The 20,356-nt window shown below is 50.7% G+C and overlaps 1 protein-coding gene across 20 annotated transcripts in view; it reads left to right on the plus strand.

The window, feature by feature from the left end:
- Window positions 1-20,356, plus strand: part of CAMK2G (calcium/calmodulin dependent protein kinase II gamma) — a 53,869-nt gene that overhangs the window by 31,361 nt on the left and 2,152 nt on the right. For 2 of the 20 annotated variants that reach the window (XM_045783211.2, XM_045783207.2), the window contains 10 exons: window positions 350-412; window positions 2,443-2,486; window positions 9,421-9,453; window positions 11,621-11,689; window positions 12,848-12,892; window positions 14,474-14,522; window positions 15,729-15,842; window positions 17,858-17,933; window positions 18,241-18,335; window positions 19,813-20,057. In XM_045783211.2, the coding sequence (XP_045639167.1) occupies window positions 350-412; window positions 2,443-2,486; window positions 9,421-9,453; window positions 11,621-11,689; window positions 12,848-12,892; window positions 14,474-14,522; window positions 15,729-15,842; window positions 17,858-17,933; window positions 18,241-18,335; window positions 19,813-20,045 (821 nt within the window). In that variant the 3' untranslated portion in view covers window positions 20,046-20,057. Of the gene's footprint in view, window positions 1-349; window positions 413-2,442; window positions 2,487-9,420; window positions 9,454-11,620; window positions 11,690-12,847; window positions 12,893-14,473; window positions 14,523-15,728; window positions 15,843-17,857; window positions 17,934-18,240; window positions 18,344-18,678; window positions 19,611-19,812; window positions 20,058-20,356 lie in introns of those variants that run through there. The other 18 variants (XM_045783221.2, XM_087863016.1, XM_045783210.2 and 15 more) reach the window with 18 other exon arrangements.

Below are 20,356 nucleotides of genomic sequence, written 5' to 3' on the forward strand. Positions count from 1 at the left end.
CTCGGCTGCCTCAGAAAGGACACCACCTCTCACCAATTCAGGCTTTTCCCTGGAGACCCTCACCTGAGGTGCTCATGGGACAGGTGCTAGAGCTGTGGTGATCCCCACACCCTGACCGAACCCAGTCCTCTCAGGTCCCCAGACTGCTGCAGGGCTGGCTGCACCTGCTCCTCAGCCTGCCCCTGGCGCCTGTCGCTCCCCCAGCTCGGCTGGCTTGGCCACGCCGCCTGGGCCCTGCTGCGCGTGGGCGGCCAGCGGTTCCCGCGCCTCGTGCTGGGGCATGCTCACTGCTGACGGGCCCCTGTGGCTTTGCGGCAGCTCTGTGCACTGAGAGATTGTATCCCCTCAGTTGGCAGGCAGAGCTCCGCCCCCGCCTCGCCTGCCGCGAGCGCCGCCGGCCTGGCCGGGCAAGGTACGTGGCATGAGTCCCCTGACCGCCTGCCTCGGCTCCCTGCCACCCCACCAGGAGGGCCAGCATGCCAGGCCCACTCACCAGGGAGGCGAGTCCCATGCTTGCGGGCTGAGATGGGCATGCCGGACCGACCACCTAACTTGGCATCTGCGAGCGCATTGGTGTCACAGAGCCCCCTAACCAGCCGTGCATGCTGGGCGCTTGCCAACACTCAGGAGGCAATAGCCTGGGGACGTGGAGCTGGGCAGCCGGAGGCTTTCCTCCAGATGGCCGAGAGCCTGGCCTGCCTGAGGGCTGCGGCCAGTGGCAGCCCCCAGAGACAGTCCCCGGCGTGGCTGGAGCTGCCCAGTGCTAGGACTAGGCTTCGTCAGCACTGCTGGGAGACCCTACAGAGGAAGCCGTGGCCCTCAAAATTGTGGTGAAGTCTGGCATTTGCAGGCCTCCGGGTCTAAAAGGCTGTGGAGTACAGAAGCTGTGGGGAGAGCCATCCCTGGGTTTGGATCCTAGCCCTGCCACACCCGGAGCGAGTCTAGTCAGCCCTCTCAGCCTCAGTTTCCTCCTTTCTCCGGTGGCGTAATGAATAATATGGTGATGATTAAGATCATGTATGTCGAAGGCTCTCAACCCTGCCTGTAAAGGACAGTTTGTCAGACATCCTGATGCCGACACCCTCACCCCAGACAAACAAAATCAGAATCTCTAGGGCATAGACATAATGATTTTTGTTAAGCTCCCCGGAAGCAATTCTAAAGGGCAGCCAGAGTTTGGAACTCTGAGGTATGTAAAGCGCTTCACACAGTAGGTGGTCAGGCAATGCAGTAAACACATTAAAAAAATAAGCTTCAGATCACCCCAGCATGACTGGAGATAGGATCACAGGCCATTTTGGGAGGTCAGAATTCTTGTGAGGGAGGGATCCCTGTTCTCCCTGGAGAGAGGTGGGACCCTACTTGGGTAGGAATGGCCACCTGAAGGGAGGAATGTCAGCAGGAATGGTGACAATGGGCTTCACTTAGTGAGTACTTGCTACGTGCCAAGCACTCTGCCTAGTGCTCTTCATGCATGGTCCCCTTAGGTCCCCACCCCTGTCCTGTGACCTAGGCCCTATTTTATCTCATTTTATAGATAAAGAAACTGAGGTTCAGAGAGGTTAAGTAACTCACTCAAGGTCATACAGGTAGCAACTGGTAGAGCCGGTGAAGTCCAGGTGGATCAGATAGTTGGGCTGATTCCATCCCCCTGTGCCTCCCAGACTCTCCCATCCACTGTCTGCTACATTCCTGTGGCCTCGGTGACCAGCAGGTGTCACCAGCCTTCCTACAAGAAGCGAGTCAGCCTTGAGCCTCATCCTGTGCCTGGCTAGAATCTGTTTAATACCTCGCTATTCTGCCCAGTCCTTCCTGCTCAGTGGGTCCAGAGAGTAGACTGAGGAAAGAGGGGCAGATAGGACCCTGTAAGCCCGGTGAGGACCTGCCCAGTCAAGGCTTCAACCCCCCTGGCAAAACCCTCCTGTAGGTGGTCCTGGTCTCTGTGTCTGTGTCTGTCTGTCCTCACGTCTGGTCTCCTTCGTGAACTGTGACACTCTTGTTTCTTACGAGCTCTCAGGAGATGTCTTGCATCCTTCCAGCTTGGCCGTTCTGAGGAACTTCATGGCAGCTAGGGACGGAGCCCTCACCTTTCACCCTGGCACTCTGCTTCCAGACCTGGGTGGAAGCTGTTGAAGGCAGAGTTCCCAGTATCCCAGGCAGCTCCTGTACTGAATGTGGTTTCTCCTCCCACGTGCAGTGTGTCCCTGTTTCCGCTGAGCCCTCTTCCGTGGCAGGAAAGATCCTGGGTGCCACCCTGAGGGTCTGACACAGCTTGAGATGCCCTTCTTGCTTTGAGGCTACCAGGAAGGGCCTTTTCCAGGGGCTTCAGGAGCCTCCTGGCCCCCTTGACAGACCCAGCAGACTTGCGGATCCGGCTGCCAGACTTCAGGTTAGGGAGAGGGGACAATGCAAGAGGCTTGATTTTCCTTTTTGTTTTCACAGCTGCCAAAAGCCTACTGAACAAGAAGTCGGACGGTGGTGTCAAGGTAGGTGTCTTCACCCCTCTAGCCCGAGACTGGCCTCTCTCCCTACAGTCTCTGTCGGGGGGTTCTTGGCTTTGTTCCTCCTTTCCCCAGGAACCTTCCCATCCTTGCTTTTCTGCTTTAAAACCAGAAACCTTTGTGCTCAGGACAGCAGGTTCCATTGGCCTGAGAGGGCAGAAGAAAGATGTGTTTCCTTTGACCCTAGCTTCAGCGTAAAGACTCAGGGGAAGTGATCTAAATTGTAGTTTCCTAGAGCTCAGTCCTGAGCCTGACTGCAGACATATGCCTCTTCTCCACGGCTTGACTCTCAGGGTTTTTTAGGTCGTTTGGGTAATCTTTTTCCTTTTTCTTTTTGGAGCACAAACCCTTTTTATCAAATGAAAGCAGAGTTAGCCTGGCTGATTCAGGGTACAGGGCGTGGAACCTGAGGCCACTATCCTTTTAGTTTTTTGTCTTATCTCCAAAGCACTTCCAGAACCCAGCTCAAATGCCACTAAGTGAAAAGTGTCTTAAACTTTCTAAAGGCATAGGCTCCCCAGAAACATGCGAGGGACGTGGTATATCACAGCTCGTTCCCATTTGGTGAAGGAGCTTTTCCCATGGGGTCACAGCAAGAGGAGAGAACAGGGACCCACAGGGACCAGCGGAAAGCCCTAGTGGGAGTGGCTGCTTGGTGAAGGGGAAGGAGAGGTGGCTAGGGGTCCTCACAGGGCCCAGAGTGTTCTATAAATGCTTTGGGGGCAGAAAGCATCCTGGGTCTGGGGCATCGGATAGGAGTTAATACTATCTTGAAGCCTACCAATTTACACCATAGGGTATTTCAAATGATGAAATAATCCAAACCTTTACATTCCCTCCAGAGTTGAAATTGGGCCTTTCCCCAGGATCTTCTGTCCCCAGCTGAGATATACTTGTGTGCCCCATTCCCCTCCCCCGCTCCCTTTCCTCTTTCCCTCATTCTCTGCATGCCTGCTTCTGTGTGCTTCTGCACCAAGGAGGGGAGCTTGGGCTCCACACATACCAGCTGACATGGATCTGGGGGTGACCAGCAGCCCCCCAGTTATAGGGATATGAACTGGAATGGGGGGAACCAAATTAGGAAAAGGTGGCAGGTTTAATTGGAGAGAGATTTTGCATATTTCTATCCAGGAAAGAAGCTAGAATCAGTTATTCTTTACAAAGTATTTAATAAGTACCTATCAGAGGCCCAGTGCTACACTCAGTTCTGGGGGCCCACAAGAGGTAGAAGAGGTGATGTAGTTTTCATCTAGCTTTGAGAAGTTGTAAGGTTAATTGAAGAGGAAATTGGACACACCTGGAATCAGCTTAGCACTGAATGGTCTATGGTACTCGACCCTCCATTACATGGTTCAGTGCAGGAAGCTTCTGGGCAAAAACTTACTGGAGAAAGCTTAAAAGATGTAGGAAGATTGGAGCCCAGTCAGCGATTGCCTCTAGAGAATGGGATTGGAGGTGAGGACAGGGTAGAAAGACACATCTTTCATTTTTCACTTTGTACACGTGTTTTCTTTAAAATGAGAAGGTGTTTCTGCTATAACTTCGAGACAACAAATATTTTTATGGATTCTGTCCTATATATTGATGTTCTCTGCCCAACTGGAACATGGGGTTTGTGGTTAGAAGGATGTCGAAAAGACAGCTGGCTTGGTCTGGTCGGGCAGTGGGAGTGGAGGTTTGTGTGTCAGACCACAGGAAACATAGGCCACTGAGCAGGGAAACTACGGTAAGAGCAATGTTTTCAAAAGATTTGGCTAAGGGTGTAACGACGAATAGAAGAGGGTGGGAACTAGACACAGAGGTATCAGGTAGGATTTGTTATAATCTGGGCATAAGGTAAAGCAAAGATGATTAGAAATAGAAACTAGGACTAATATTGAAGATACTTAACCCCAGAAGAACCCAGGCACCAACCAATTAGAATAGGTGCTACCTATGGAGAATTGGTCCAGCTGTCACCAGGAATGTGAGGCTCTGATTAGATATTAGCTCTGTTTAGAGGTGTGTCAAAGGAAGTTCACACTGGATATGTTAAAAAGGAACCATGAAAGATGATGTCGATGTTGCTCGAATGTTGGAAGAACTGGTGGTACCCCTGCTAGAAATGAGAGTAGTTGTGAAGGAACGCGCATTACGATAGCAAGAGTTTTATTTGGACCCCACTGAGATGGAGAGACAGGTGGAGATCTGGGGGGAGAGGTCTCTTAAGGTGCTGGGAAGTACCTGATGTGGCCCAGGGAAGAGGTCAACACTGGCCGTGCAGGTGGGGACTCATGTGAGTGAATCCCATGAGCTCACTCACTCAGCCAGATCCGTGCTTCAGGAGCTGGGAAGACAGCAACACAATCTACCCTTTAAGGTGTTTAGATTTGGGGAGAGGCTGGTTTCCCTGCTCTGGGCAGGTCTGTTGAAGGAGATGTGCTCAGGACGGGCCCTGGGGGAGCAGGGACCAGCAGCTAAGCCAAAACAGGAAATCTTCCTAAAGGAAATGGCCCATGAACTGAATTGAAGGATCTTGCCATGTTGAAGTGAGCAGGAGAGGGGGGGGGGGGGACTTCCAAGCAGAAGGAATAGCATAAGATATATAGGTTTAAAACAGTGTTATGATTCTGGGAACTTCAGTAGCTCTGAAGGGCTGAAGGAAAGAATGATTGCACAAAATAGGACCTGAAATAAAGCAGTAACAGCCAAGATGGTGGTGAAAAGATAGATAAAGGGGCCATTGAAGGATAGGTTTCTAATGGAGCTTTCTAGATGGCTGGTCCCAGGGATGAGTGTCTGGTGCAGCCATGTCGTATTAGTGGAGGAGCTAATTAAAAAGATACAGCTTCCAGGGTTCAGCCTGGAATTCAGATTCAGGAAGCCGTGGGTGGGAGGCAGAATCTGAATTTTATTAATATTCCCCTTCTCCCATATGACTCTAAAGAGCATGAAGGTTTAAGAGTTCAATAAAGACAAAATTTCAGGGCCTCTGTCATTGAGAGGCTGGAAGAAGAAGAGGAATCATCAAAGGAAAGAGAACAGACAGAAGAGGTGGGGGAGAAGAGAAGTGTGCAACAATGTCGGCCCTTACAGAGCACTGAGAAGGATGAGGGCATGGCAAGCAAATGGTTAAGTAAATTGCTTCAAATGATAACACAGTGGGGAAGCTAGTGTCTGACCCTGCTATGTGCTCTGTGAGTTTTGTGCATGAGAAAAGACTTTGAATATAGTGATGGGAACAAAGGCAAAGATGAAATGTTTAAGAAGGGAATAACCAACCAACATTGAAAGGCCAGCAACAGGGTGAGGAAAATATTCACAGCAGGTGTGATGGGAAGAGTTAATATTATTTTTATACAAAAAAAAAAAAAAAAAAAAAGCTCTCCCTAACAAATAAGAGTCCCCCCTAAAACCCAGTAGATAAATGGTCAGAGAAGTTGCACTGACAACCCAGAAAAGAGGAGGTAGAACTGGTTAACAAATGTGCAGGTTTAGCCTCACTAGTATGGGCAAAATGCAAGTTGAAATGAGGCGCCGTATTTTGACTCTTAAGTTTGGGATAGTAGCGCAAATAAAAAAGGCCCTTTTGGAAACAGCCTGCATGTCAAAAGCCATAAAAATGTTCCTGCTGTTTTTACCCTTTAATTTTACTTCTGGGAATTTCTCCTAAAGAAATAATTCAAGGGGCCCCTGGCTGGCTCAGTCGGAAGGGCATGTGACTCTTGATCTTGGGGTCGTGAGTTCAAGCCCCACACTGAGTGTAGAGATTACTAAAATAAATAAATAAACTTTAGGAGAAAAGAAATAATTCAAAATATGGAAAAACTGAAAGCAGAAGGATGTTCAACATGACATTATTTCTAACTGAAAAAATTGGAGATGATTTCAAAAGTCAGTAAGATAATGACTAAATAACTACAGGAAATCCATTCACTAGACCTTTACAGAGTTACTAATTTTTCACGACTATAGAATGGTATGTTTTCTATTAAATGGAAAAAGTGGGATATAAAGCAGTATGTACACTGTCATCTAAATTTTGTTTTAAAAAATGTGTTTTTCAGTTATATTCAGTATATATTATATGGATAGAAGAAGAACTGGAAGAAATCCCACGAAGTGTTAATAGTAACTTCACTGGGTGATAGGAATTTGGGAAACTTTTATTTTATTTTTTTTTTCTGTGTTTTCTACATTTTTTACCTAGACCGTGCATTCCTTTGAAAATCAGAATAAAAATCAAAATACTGTTTGTTTTAAAAGTAAGGCATCAACTGGGATGTAGCTTATAATGACGTTTCTAAATTATATAAGAAAAAAGACTAGCAAGAGAGAGAGGATTACGGGTGGGGGTTTTTTCCCCTTCTTTGTTTTCCAAGTTGCTTGTAACGTGGCTGCAGACCTTTCAGAGTGGGGAACATGTATGTAACAATGAATGGCATGGTTGGACAGAAGTGCTGCGAAAGGCAGAGGGGGAAGACAAAGCAAGATGTATGGGGTTCGACTTTTGTGGACTCTCCTGAAGGTCAAGGTGATGACACGTGTATGAGGGAGGCCTGTGAGGTTGCTCAGAAGATGCTGACCTGTGAGCAGCCTGGGTCTCTTATAGACCCCACCTTGCTTTCCCAGTTCCTGGTGCTTAAGGTCTATAGGAAGGTTTTCTCCTCACGTCCAGAAGCTTTCACAAGATGCTTGAATATTAGCATTGGTTTGAGCATTGAGTCCACTTTGAGTGTAGGGACCCCAGGTTCTGGTTTGGTTTCTCTGAGAGTGGATACAGGGACCCAGGGTTTGTAGAAGACTGACAGCCACTTGCAGGGACAAGACTGGAGGGACCACAAACTCTCAGATCCTGAGAGGCCCCTAGCTGAGGACAGTGAGTGCATTTTGCTCATCCCAGGCCAGAACGGCCATCCAGCCTTTAAAAAAAAAAAAAAAAAAAAGGAACAAAAATTAAAAAAAAAAAAGGGATATAGCCATTTCCTTAAGTACTGTTTGAATATTTGTTTAAGTGTGGAAAGTAGGTTTGAATCCTTTTCTGGCTTCCAATTTTAAATAAATATTTAATTTGTAAATAAAAGTGAGATGTGGTTCTTAAAAAATGATCTGGTATTTAAACAGTGCCGCAGTATGCTGCTTGAGAGGAGCTCAGCTGTGCGTGGCTGAGGGCAAAGCCGTGGAAGGATGCAGAGAGGAACTGACAGAAGTCTACTAACCTAGGAGAAACCAGCCCTTGAGTAGAAAAGGATTGTCTCGGGTTTTCATGCGGGACAGTTGAGGAAAAACAGAGCCAGCTAACGATTGGGAGTTTCCTCCCCATTAGGTGAAGCAGACAATTGAAAGTGCTTGGCTGTCTGCACTGGCCTTTCACAGCGAGCGCCTGGAAATCACTAGAACCAGGGGTGGGCCTGGCTAGTGCTCCCAAAGTTTTCACTCAGGGATCCTGGGCAACTTAGAGACCTGTGCTGTGCTTTAGCCTGAGGGAAAACCAGAATCAGCAAACCCAGGTCAACTCAGCAAAAGTTTGTTGATTGTAAGTTACCTTTATGGGATTTTGCTAGGCACCGAGGAGATGACAGAGGTGGACCTCCCCTCACATTGTAAACACTCTGGTTGGATAAAAGGATAAGTATGAATGCAAAGCAACTTCCTCTTTTTGAGGAATAATTTCGGAAATAAAATCTCATATTTGGGCATAAACAAAAGGCTAATGCAAAAAAGCCCAATTTGGGGGCACCTGGCTGTCTCAGTCAGTAGAGCATGTGACTCTTGATCTTAGGGTCATAGGTTTGAGCCCCACATTGGGCATAGAATTTACTTAAAAAAAAAAAAAAGCAGCAGCCCAGTGATTTTTAGGCTTGCTTTTTCTTTAGATATCAGTTTAAATTCTTTTAAATACTTGTAGTCCCCTCCTTTTAAATTTAATATTGTCCTGAAAATGTCCTCTAAAGTAGGATGTCCACCTCTGGAGGAAAGGAACTTTTATCTGGCATGTTCACTGTGCCTAGAACAGTCGTCAGACAACAGATAGGTTCCGAGGGGACTTCTGTCTCCCAGCAAGCTAATTATAAACTATTTAAGTGCCTTTCACCTTTTAGACACAGTCTTCTGAGGTGTATTTTCAGCCTTCCATGTGGTCTTTATTTTTATGCTCTTGTTTCACATCTGAACGTAACGTCCGTGAGCATCTGGCCGAGCGAGGCTGAGGAATCACAGCTTTCAGCATCCCCCCCCCCCCCGGTTTCCATCTTGACGTCTTTGTGATCGCTCCGCTTTAGCACTCCTGTTCTCCCATGTCCCACTGACTGCAAAATGCAGTGAGATACTGCCGTCTTCCGGATGAGCACGGCCATACTGACAAAGAAAGGGGTGCCACCAACTCACCGTTCATCAGAGGGTTTCCAAAGCTCACCATCTTTATCTGAAAAGCAGTGTAGGGATGCAGCAAAAAAGTCTCTGTTCAGGAGTCCGGGGTCTCCAGAGCTGAGGATGGCCTCGAGTGGCTTTTGCTATTTACCTGGTAGCTGCTCAGCCGAATTTCAGGCAGACCTAGTAACGAGGGAAAATAAATAACCTTACAGTGAGCCAGTCTTAGAAGCCCAAACCCATAAATGTGCAGCCAAATGTTACCTTTATAAACTTGTGACTTAACCTCTTCACAAAGCTTTCTGTGAGCAAGGCTGAGAGTCTTAGAATATACTAAAGCTGTGTTTGTGAACCTGACAGCAAAGGCGTTCTCCCAGGGCCCGGAGGCCTGCGTGTGCCTGGTGGCCTAGGCGCTGTGTGAATCGTTCTGGTGCCGGGCTCCAGGTCCCCTTCTTCTGCTCTTTTCTCCTGAGGCAGAGCCCATGCTGGTGCACTAACCTGCAGCATCTCTGTGCTTCTCTTCTCACCTCCTCTTTCCCCTTCTCTTTCCCTTTCGCTGTGATGTGTCCAGAAAAGGAAGTCGAGTTCCAGCGTGCACCTAATGGTGAGCCTTGCCTGCCCACCCATCTGCCTACTCCATGCTGCCTGCGCCCGCCTGCCAGCCACGCAAACCCATTCCGCCATGTGCGTGTGCTTCACTCATCCTCACTGCATGTCTGTGCTGTGTGGGCCAGCGTGGCCTGTCCTGCCAGGCGGGGGCCATTGCCCAAGGTCTCCCGGAGGCCTAAACAGTGGGCATCGGAGTGTGTGGTGTGGCACCCTTCACCCCCTGCAGAGCTCGGACTGCCTCCAGCAGCCCAGGGCAGGAAGTGAAACCAGCAGGAACTCGGGGCCAGGTGGCAGTCACAGGGAGAGACCCTCACTCGCTGTTGCTCAGGAGGAGAGGCCCTGCTCACTGGGCGCTTCCTATAGACTGGTAGCCGGTGGGCATCTGTGTGGTGGGCAGAGGAGCTGGTCTGTAGGCTCACGGCCCCGAGCCTCACTCTCTGGGCCCGTGCCCCTGAGCGAGTGCCCGTGAACAGGCTGTGCCCAACGTTTCATCCTTTCCACCCACCCCTCAGGGGGACAGCTGAAAGACTGTGGAAAACGCTTCTTTCTCATGGGACGCAGGCCACCAAGGGGAGCATAACAGCCTGAATTGTTACAAAACCAGCCATTAAAGTCAGAGGTGGGGCCACCTGGTGACATCCCAGGCCTCTGCAGCCATGGCAGGTTTAAGGGTGCCCTGGAGCCTTTGCCCCCTGCCAGGGTCTCTGTCTCAGCTGGGCTTTGCAGGCAGGACAGCCTTATCCGGTCAGTCCCAAACAGGTCGGACTTAGTAGTTGAGCGAGGACGGCTCTGCTCCTTCTGGGGGGGAAATGGAAGAATGCAGAGTTCACGTGAGTTTAGACCCACATCCTGACTCTTCCTGGGACCTCTCTTCTCCAGCCGACAGGGTTCAGTGGGGTCTGGTACCCCTTGGTGCCTGGCTTAAGGTTCCATGCCTAGCTCTGGGTTTGGGGACATCTCGGCCATTAACAGCAACCGAGGGTTGGACGTCTTCAGGTCTGGTCCAAGGGGCCATAAGAGAAGCCTCCAAGCAAGAAGAAATAGGATAGTCTGGATAGCTTTCCGTGTGCGTTCTAGGAGAGAAGAACCACATGCTACTTGCCAGGGTGTCCTCATTTGTGCCCGGCTCAGAGATGGTAGCTACATGTTTGTCTCTCTGTCTTTTGAAGAACTTGCAGGCATCAGACTGTTCTCAGTGGCCACTGGCTCCACTGGGACTCCCAGTGAGACCGAGTACATTGGTGAGGGCATTATAAGAGGCTCCCTGCCCTGGAGATCAGCCCCCTTCCTTCCTCACCATCCTTCCCAAACCCTCCCTCACTGTGCCACTTGGTGTAACATTTCAAAAGGCAAGTAGATGTCCCAGGATAGCCCGGTGGTCTGCTGCTATTGGGAATGTTGGCCAGCTGGGCAGCCTGCTCTCCCACGGGCTGGGTTCTGGGACTGCAGCCATAGCCACCCCCCACCCCCGGATTCACCTGCCCCTCCTTGGAGCTCTGCCCTCACTCCCAGTTGCGCAAGTCTATGATCTATCAGGGGGAAAAGCCAATAGCACAGCCTTGTCTCTGCTCCCTGGGGGCAGTGGGTGCATTCTGTATCCAAAGTCACATCCCCTTGTTTTCTCTCTGGACACCATCTTCTGGGCAAGGTTTTCTTTCTCTTCATGTTCCTCCTCTTTTCAGACCAGGCTTCAGCCTGGTGTCTTAAGGGAAAGGAAATGCAGGTGGCAGGTTGAAAGGGCAGCAGGAGACTGCCCACAGATAGGGGACCCAGTGTTTCTGCATTTTGTTCTGCTTTCTTATAAACCGCCCTTCTTTTTCCCTGTTAAGTGAGAAGATCCTGAAGTTCTTTGGGTAAAATGTGATTGTGCAATAAAACATGGCATCTGGCATAAGCAGAGATTTCTGGAGAGATGCTTTGAAACAAGTCTTTGGCCCGGTCTCACCTTAAGGATGCCTCCAGCGTTAGGTCTCTGGGCCTCTCCAATACCTCCTCCAGTCAATCATCTCTCTGACCATTGCTCCCATCCACACAGTATTATGGAGGCCACCTCAGGCCTAGCTCCTCCGGGCCAGGCCGGGGGGGCAAGGGAGGTTTGGGAGTCGAACCTGAGCGCCTTTGGTGACTCTAGAGGAACTAAACCATCTGTTTTCTTGTCTCAGCCACAGAGCAACAACAAAAACAGTCTCGTAAGCCCAGCCCAAGAGCCCGCGCCCTTGCAGACGGCCATGGTACCTCCTGACTCCGGCTTCTCCGCCCCTGCCCCTGGCTGCCTCTCGCTCCTCCCTTCCTTTTCTTGCCCTCCCTCCCAGGCCTCCTTGGCCCTCTCCTTCTCATCCCTATAGAGCAGGCTGCTTTGTGTCCTGCCCCATGGGCCCCTTGCCCCTCATTGTCCCGTGTGGCCATGCTCCTTCCTGCCCGCAGAACTACCGCTCCTGCTCCTTTTGCTGTTGGGGGTGGGGAAGAGTGGTCAGGGCTCTCAGCTAAACCTCTTAGCCCCAGGCAGGGCCCCCATAGGTCTGCTGTGGGGGCCGGGAAGGTGAGTGGCTCATAAAAAAGGGTAGGAGCTTTCTTGGGAGCTGTCGTTCAGTTCTTGGAGGCCTCCTTGTAAAATCGGCCTCAGCCTCTCCTTTGCAAAGCTACGAACAGGAAGGAGGGCTGAGGTCCCCCACCTCTGGATGGTGCTGAGGTCTCTGAGGTCCTAGAAAGCGCCATGCTGGGGGCACCGTGTGCTCTCAGAGTTCTTTCTGCTAGTAGTGACTAACTAGAGAGTTCGCACGGGGGATGACTGGAAGAGAAGGAGGGGTGACTGTACCTGCTGTTCCTACTGCCTGCAGCCCCGGTCCCTCGTGCTGCCTTTCGGCACAACAGGGACAGGAACTCTGGGGAAGGCATTAGAAGGTAAAGCAGGCAGCTCCCCGGACTCAGCTTGCTGCGGGGGCATCCTGGGTCTTTTTGTGAGACTTTAGTCCGGTCTCCCTGTGTCCCCGCCTCCTACACACCCCTTGATGAACGCTGTTGGCAGGGCCTGGCCTGTGCCCTCAGCCCCACAGCTCCTCCAGTGTACTTGTCCCATGCAGAAAGAATACTCAGATCCAGCAGGAATCAGGGGCAGAGGCCCTTGTCCTCTCAGCTTCTCTGGTACCTGCTCTTCTTAAATGCCAGGCCGGTCCTTTTTACTAAGCCAGTACTGTCCCCTAAATCTGGGGCTTCCCAGCTGCCTGGGACCCAGGTGAGCCAGGATATTTTGTCTTGTGGGAATGGCTGGTGGGCAGGCCTCAGTGGTCATCATAGGGTCAATGAGGGACTGGGCTAAGGATGGGGTCCCTCAGGGAAGAGCTGTAGGTCTGTCCCCAGGTCAGGAGGATAATTCTCATCTTCTCTCACAGGAGCCACAAACCACTGTGGTACACAACGCTACAGATGGGATCAAGGTGAGTGGTTCCTGACCTGGTCTCCTGCTTTACGGATCAGCAGGAAACAGGTGGGCTGGATCCCAGGGTCTGTGGGTCCTGCAGATGGCAGCCTACAGGCCACGCCTTGAGGCCAAGGTGTGTGCAGCATCTATGCTGGGGTTGGGGTGGACCTGTTTGTCGCTCCATTCCCTGGAAGGGCATTATACTTCGGGCCCTGTAGTCGGACGGGCCTGGGTTTGAATCCTGAGCCGCTGTATAACTCACTGTGCCACTCTGTGCCTCAATTATTTATCTGTAAATCATGAACAATAATAATGGAATCTCCCTTCATGACTTGTGAGGCTCAAATGACAGCAAACATCTAGAAAAACAGAGACAAGAGTATAATCAGACCCTAGAGCATCCTCCATTGCCTCAGCCCATTATGCCCTCAATAACTTTGTTGTCTTATTGGCACCCCCATTAGTAAATATTTACTGAGCCCCAAACCATCCATGGCTCTGGTCTACAGAAGAGACAAGACAAAAATCTCTCTCCACAGGTGTAGGAGAGGCAGATAATAAACCAAAAACCAAATAAGTAAGATAAAATCCAATCGTGGTAAGTGCTGTGAAGAAACTAACACGAAGGAAAGAGAGGGGGGTGAACAGGGCTTTTATTTAAGTGATCAGGGAAGGACCTCCCTCAGGAGGTGAGTTTTGAGCTAAAAACTAAATGGTGGGAAGGAGACAGCCAGGCAGACTCTGGGGCAGAGTGCCCTAGACAGAGCTGTAAGGGCAGGGGCTTAGCCTATATACAGAACAGAGGAAATGAAGCAGAGCCAAGAGCTGGGGAGAGCGGCAGGAGGGGGTTGATCTGGAGAAGCAGGCAGGCCTGCTACGTAGGACTGCATAGCAGTGTGCATCTTGTTCCCGCAAGGAGAAGCTATTGGAAGTTCTTAGCAGGGGAGTAGTGTAGTCTAATTGACACTTTGAAAAGCCCCTCTGGCCATGTTACGGGCAAGAACTTTAGGGAGGAGGCAAGCATGGATGTGGGGGGACCGGGAAGCTGTTGTAGTCCAGGTGCCAGATATTGGTCGCTTGGACTCAGAGTGTAGCTGTGCATTTGAAGAGAAGATGTAAGGGCGCCTGGCTGGCTCAGTTGATAGGGCATGCGACTCTCAATCACAGGGTTGTGAGTTCAAGCCCCACGTTGGGTGTAGAGATGATGTAAACATAAAATCTTGAAAAAAAAAAAAAATGAAGGGAAGAGGTAGGAGACAGGATTTACCTTGGAGGTAGGACTGACAGATTTGAATTTAGGTTGGATAAAAGGGAAAGAGAGAAGGCCAAGATTCAACCTAGAATTGAACCTAGAAGAGGACTCTGTGTTTTAACAACAGGATAGATAGTGTCATTTACTGAGTTGGGGAATACTCGGGAGGGAGTTTGGGAATTCAGGGTTCTGTAAAAAAAAAAGTCAGATGGCAAGGGTGAAAATCGAACCTTCTATGATTCTTCCTTGCATCTCCCAAGAAGCACATACTCTGCTTTTGTTCTGCTTGGTTCCTCTAGTGTCCAAGGTTCTGAGTGTAAGAAACATGTTCTTTTTGGCCTACAGGGCTCCACAGAGAGCTGCAACACCACCACAGAAGATGAAGACCTCAAAGGTAGGTGCTGGCCCTTGGTGGGGAGGGGACCCCAGCAGTGTCCCAGGTACCTTGGCTCCAATGGGGCCCCTGTCTTGTCTGTCCCCAGAACAGACATGGGGACTCTCCTCTAAGAGGGGGCTTGGCCTAAAAGCTCCTTTCCATGGGCTAAGATGTGAGGTCCCTGCCTGGCGTGGCTGGGCTGGGCAAGAGGCTTCTCTTCTTTGACCCCAAGTCTGGAATAGCTAAACTAGAGCTTTTCTTGAGGCTTTCTGGGGCCAGGGCTCAGAGAACTGTTCCTGTTGCTGATAATGATGTGACATCCCAGTACAGGAACATCCTGAGTCCCTGCAGAAGTAGCCCACAAACACAGTGAGTCATTAGTAGGGTGACCCATCGTCTCAGTTTCCCTAGGACTGAGGCGATTCCCAGGACATGGCACTTTCAGTTTTAAAACCGGAACAGTCCTGGGCACATTGGGATCAGCGACTCTCGTCACAAAGTCTTGGCATGGATGATGGAGTCAGGATCACGTTTGGCCATGTCCTGGTGGTCCTGTGAGGACCACCAGCCTAAGTTTGGGCCTGGCCAAAGGGCCAGGGGGTGCGGGAGGGCGTGGCAGACCAGACCACTGGGAATCTCTGTCCTGCTCTTTGGTTTGGCCTCCTGGAATTGCTCCCTTTGCCATCAGTAAGTGACCTGAGTCCAGGCTCACAGAAAAGATGGAGAAATGTTGAAGGACAGAGCTGAGAGAGCACACCCAGGAGCAGTAAAGGGGCACTAAACCTTTGGGAACCAAAAAACAGAAAGCATAAACATATAAGGGAGTAAAGAACAGTACCTCTAGGGCTGCTGGGATTCAGGCCAGAGCAATTCAGTTCTGGTGATGTTGTGGAGTAAGTGGCTCCTTCACGGCTCTTGACCTTGTAGCCTAGCCCCCTACAACATCTCCCCTGGGAGCAGGGGTTCTTATACAGGCTATCTGAAGGCTCCTCTGGAAGCCACAAGCCCAGGTCTGTGTACCTTCCTGGGGCTGTCAGCTGGGAGGCCTCTCTGGCAGAGGCGGCAGCGTGGGATGTGGTCCAGTGTCCACAGCAGCCCGAGGCGTTGCCTTGCCCCGGCTCTGCAGTGCCACGGGCTTGGGTCCTGTCTGGCTTGCTCGCTCACCTGCCTTGTTCTGTTTGTTTTGGCTGCTCTGCCTTGCCCTGCCCTGCCCTGGCTGGCTAGCTGCCCCGCTCCGCACTGGGAATGGCAGCTCGGTGCCTGAAGGACGGAGCTCCCGGGACAGAACAGCCCCCTCTGCAGGCATGCAGCCCCAGCCTTCTCTCTGCTCCTCAGCCAGTAAGTGTGAGGGAGGCACAATCTGGCTTCTGTCTCCCTGGCTCATCCTGAAGCCCCTCAGGGATCCCCCCAGAGCTGTCAGCCCAACCCAGCTGTTTGTCTTTGTAAGCTTGGGGAGCGTGGCCTCTGCTGGGTGGGGGAGCTGATTGGAGGTGCTGTTAATCCCAGGTAGGGGCCCCTGGGAGCAGGGCCCAAAGACGTAAAGAAGAGTGGGTGGAAGAACTTGGCATGGTGGGAAGGAATAGAAAGCCCCTGGGATATTCCGTGGGCCTCGCCTCAGCAATGAGCCAGGAAGAAAGGCCGAGTCAGAAACCAGGTCAAAGGTGGTGGGAGCGGGGGTGATGATGAAATTGCCATAGCCAAGAACCATGTTGGGATGTGGTGTTGCCCGTGGCTCAACATATCCTAGTAAGGGCATGAGGCTTGGGGTGAGACGGACCCGAGTTGAAATCCTAGCTACACCACCTCCAGAAATGTGTGAAGTAGCTTACACCTCCCAGAGCCTCAGCTCCCTTATCGATAAAGTGGGAGTGAAACAGCACCTGCCCCAGAGCACTGCCATGAAAGATAAATGAGGTAGTAGAATGTCTTGATACGATGCCTTGCTGGGTTACTGGTAGCTCATATTTATAGTTTAAGTTGTGTCTGTGTACAGAATGCCTTTGTCTGCTTCTTTTCCTTCTACCATCTATCCTTTTAGAGTTTATAAACACAATCCTCTTCACCCATAGGGCCCCAGTCAGGTCCTACAGATGGGTTTGGTGGGTTTGGAGAGGGTGTGTGTGTGTGTGTGTGTGTGTGTGTGTGTGTGTGTGTACACACATACCTGCTTGCCTCTGGAAAGTGGATAGAGCTCGTTTGTTCTCCTAACGTGCTGCTTACTCACCTGGAGCTGCCTCCATGGCAGTGCTGGTGGCTGCGGGGCCCCCACCTGGCTGTGTCTTTGGCTGTGCTGCCCTCCCCAGCTATGCCTCTTGGCTGTGCTGTTCTAATGCTCGCATTTGTCTCACAGCCTCTTGCTCCTGTGGGGAGAGGCTTGTAGCCTAGGCCAGCCTGGGGCTCTGGTCAGGGTTAGCCTGAGCTCAGTCTGAGCCCTCTCTTACCCTAGCGGTGCCCCTGCTAACAGTGGTGCTCCCTGTCAGGATACCACCAGCAGCAGTCCCTTGGCTTTGGATGGGGTGAGGGGCTCTGAGGGCACCACTTCTGCCTGCCTGTCATTCTGAGCCTTGTCTTAGTTTTCTTGAGGGACACATCCTGGCATGAGAGCTGGTGTGAGATTTAGAGCTTTCCCAAGGCTAATGCAGGGTAAATGGAGCCATCTGTCTGGTGAGAAGCTCTGCTTAAAAAGAGTGTTTATAGTTCCAAGATCTTTTACCCCAGAAAAGCCCTGTGGAGGAGATGAGCAGGGTGAAGAGAATTAAGCATCCATCCCAGGGCTCTGTTCATCCTTTCAGAGCCCTCATCCCTGGCTAGGTTCTGCTCTCAGGCTGGCTATTGCCCCGGGCTAGGTTCTGGACCACTGAGTGAGGGCTGGGGCTGGTGTGGTGGTGGTGGTAATTGAGACCTGACTGAGCCCCTTCAGGTGAGAGAAGAGAGCAGGCGGTGGAAACAGCCATATCGGGAGATGCTTCTTAGGGAGGCTAAAGGTGCTGGGGAAAGGATACACGGACTCTGGACAGAGTATTAGTGATGGCCAGGCTCCTCAACTGTAAAAGACAAGAATGTTTTCTGCATCCTGGTTGTTGATGGAGAGGGAGACAAAGGCCAGAGAACCATACCTAATGAGTGAGCTTCAGGGGGGAGGGGGCCATTAGCTCTACAGACAACAGAGAAGGAATGAAGAGAAAAGTGGGCTCACTCTTGCTGCAGAGGTCCTTAATGTTAAAGATAGGGAAGAGGGATGTCTTTGTCACAGAGATCACGGGGGATTCTCTGAAGGATTGGGGAGGGCTCTCTGTCACTTGGGAGCTCCCCAGTCCCATGCAGGTAAATTGCTGGATTTTTTTCCCCCACAGTGCGAAAACAGGAGATCATTAAGATCACAGAACAACTGATTGAGGCCATCAACAATGGGGATTTTGAAGCCTACACGTGAGTAGAGACCATTTCCTTGTGACCCAAGTCATCCCTCGAGGACTTTCCTCCTCCCCAAAATCAGCTTGGACCCTAGGAAAAGGGAAAGCCGGGCCTTGGGCACAGTGCCTGAATTAAACACCAGGCCCTTAGGCTGGTATCTCTCCCAGTTAGATACCCTGTGATAGTACCCCTCACCCCTAAGATCTTAGCCATCTTGTCAGGCCTAGCCCACAGCTAATCTGCTGCAGGACAGACACCACTGACAAGAAAGACAGACGAGTAATCCCCGTAGGAGACTGACAAGCTGCTTTTCTTTCTGCAGGAAGATTTGTGATCCAGGCCTCACTTCCTTTGAGCCTGAGGCCCTTGGTAACCTCGTGGAGGGGATGGATTTCCATAAGTTTTACTTTGAGAATCGTGAGTGGGTTCGTGCTGCTGATATACTCCTGCCTGCCCCTTCACCCCCTTTGCCTCTGTCCCTGCTCACCTTCTCCTCTTCCCAGTTTCCCGCTTCTCCCTTATTTGACTGCTTGGCTGCCCCCTAGTCTATGTGTTTGCCTCCTGTACCCTGAGGATGGTCTTAAACTGACACCTTTGAAGGACCTGCTCCAGAGCCCCACATGCCCCTTCATTCTGCAGCAGCTTTGTGGCAGCTCTGGTTTCCACAATCAGGGTCACTATTCCTCCGTCCACGACTACTGGAAACCACTGAGATCAGGTTGAGATGTCAGCAAGTAATAATGAAGCTCTCTATCTACAGGTTTCACAGTAGAGGAAAGTAAAGCCAGGATAAGAATGTACAAGCAAGTAGCAGGGCACCGTAGGTGATTCGTGAGATCAGAGATTGTGGCTTGGGTCCTCCTGAATATGGAGGGAGATAGCCCTGGCTGAGGGGCTGTGCACTCTGGACAGTTCCTGGAAGTCCCAGGGGATAAGAAGATGGATCACCACCTCCTCCTATCTTTCTCTCCACTCTCTAGTATCCTCCTCCTCCCTATTTTTTTTTTCTTTTCTTTCCTACTGTATCCTAGGCCTTCCCCATCCTGCCCCAAGTTTTATTTTGTCACTGTTTTCTCTACTAACCAACATCCTCTCCATGTCTCAGCTGCAAATGTAAACCCTTGGCTATCTAAGTAATTCTCTTAGCCAGAAGCAGTTTCAGAATTTACAGAAGCCCTAGGGAGGGTCTCAGATAGCCCCTGTCCAACATTTGAAATGAATTAAAATGTGAATCTCATTAAAAGCAACGCAATCTGCAGTGTTTGCTGATAATGGCAATACAACTTCTTTTGGCTTTCCCCCAGAGGAACCTGGGAACCCTGGGAATATCCTGAGCTTGGTGCTTTGGTGATTCTATTTTAACTTTGGACGTGTTTTTTTGTTTTTGTTTTTTTCTAAATCACAAATGCACTTTGAAATCTTAAGCTCTGGATTTGGCTCTGCAGCCAATTAGGGACGAACCAACCCTTATGAAATCTAAACATCAACCTGGAAGAGTGGAAAGATCTTAGGCTTTAGTTAAGAGTCAGATGGTCCTGAGTTCAAATGCTGTGTGATTTGAGCAAATTACATAACCTCCTTGAGCCTGTTTCATCATCTTATAATAAAGATAATAATACTCACCAAGAAATATAGCTTATGTATGTAAAAACCCCCAGCACAATGTCTCATTAAAGTAGCAGTTGCTATTATCATCGTTCTCCACCTCTTTCTTCCTTTTGGATAACTGAGACTAATGTTCTGGGATTTCCTGGCCTCTGATGTGTGGGGGACTTAGAGACTCCCAGAATGGTTGCTGGAGAGAGGGTGAGACCTGCAAGTGCACGCTGGGAGGGAGATCAGTACCCAGGCCTGACGTCCTCCTACCTCCCGCACTCTGCCTTGCCCCCTGCAGTTCTGTCCAAGAACAGCAAGCCCATCCACACCACCATCCTGAACCCGCACGTCCACGTGATCGGGGAGGACGCAGCTTGCATCGCCTACATCCGCCTCACCCAGTACATCGATGGGCAGGGTCGGCCTCGCACCAGCCAGTCGGAGGAGACCCGGGTCTGGCACCGCCGGGATGGCAAGTGGCTCAATGTCCACTATCACTGCTCAGGAGCCCCTGCTGCACCGCTGCAGTGAGCTCAGCCACAGGTGCACTTGGTAGGGGGGTGAGGAAGGGGACAGATGGGATCAGAGGAGGAAGAGGAGGTTGAAAAGTGGCAGTGGGGGAGGAGACGTGGACCATCCCAGAGGGGTGGCAGAGGCCGTCAGACAGACTTGTGTCTGGCTCCAGGACTCCGAGTTGAGTGACTTTGGACAGGTTACCCTAAACCTCAGTTTCCTTAGCTGTCAAAAAAGAGAGAGAGAGTGGTACCTACTTCATTGAGTTGAAGATTAAGATACTCATAAGTGAAGGATTTGCTCAGCAAATGTGAAGTGATGTTATATTT

The sequence above is a fragment of the Ursus americanus genome, chromosome 6 (assembly GCF_024610735.1).
Source record: "Ursus americanus isolate L20-20 chromosome 6, mUrsAme1.1.p, whole genome shotgun sequence".
Taxonomy (NCBI): Eukaryota; Metazoa; Chordata; class Mammalia; order Carnivora; family Ursidae; genus Ursus; species Ursus americanus.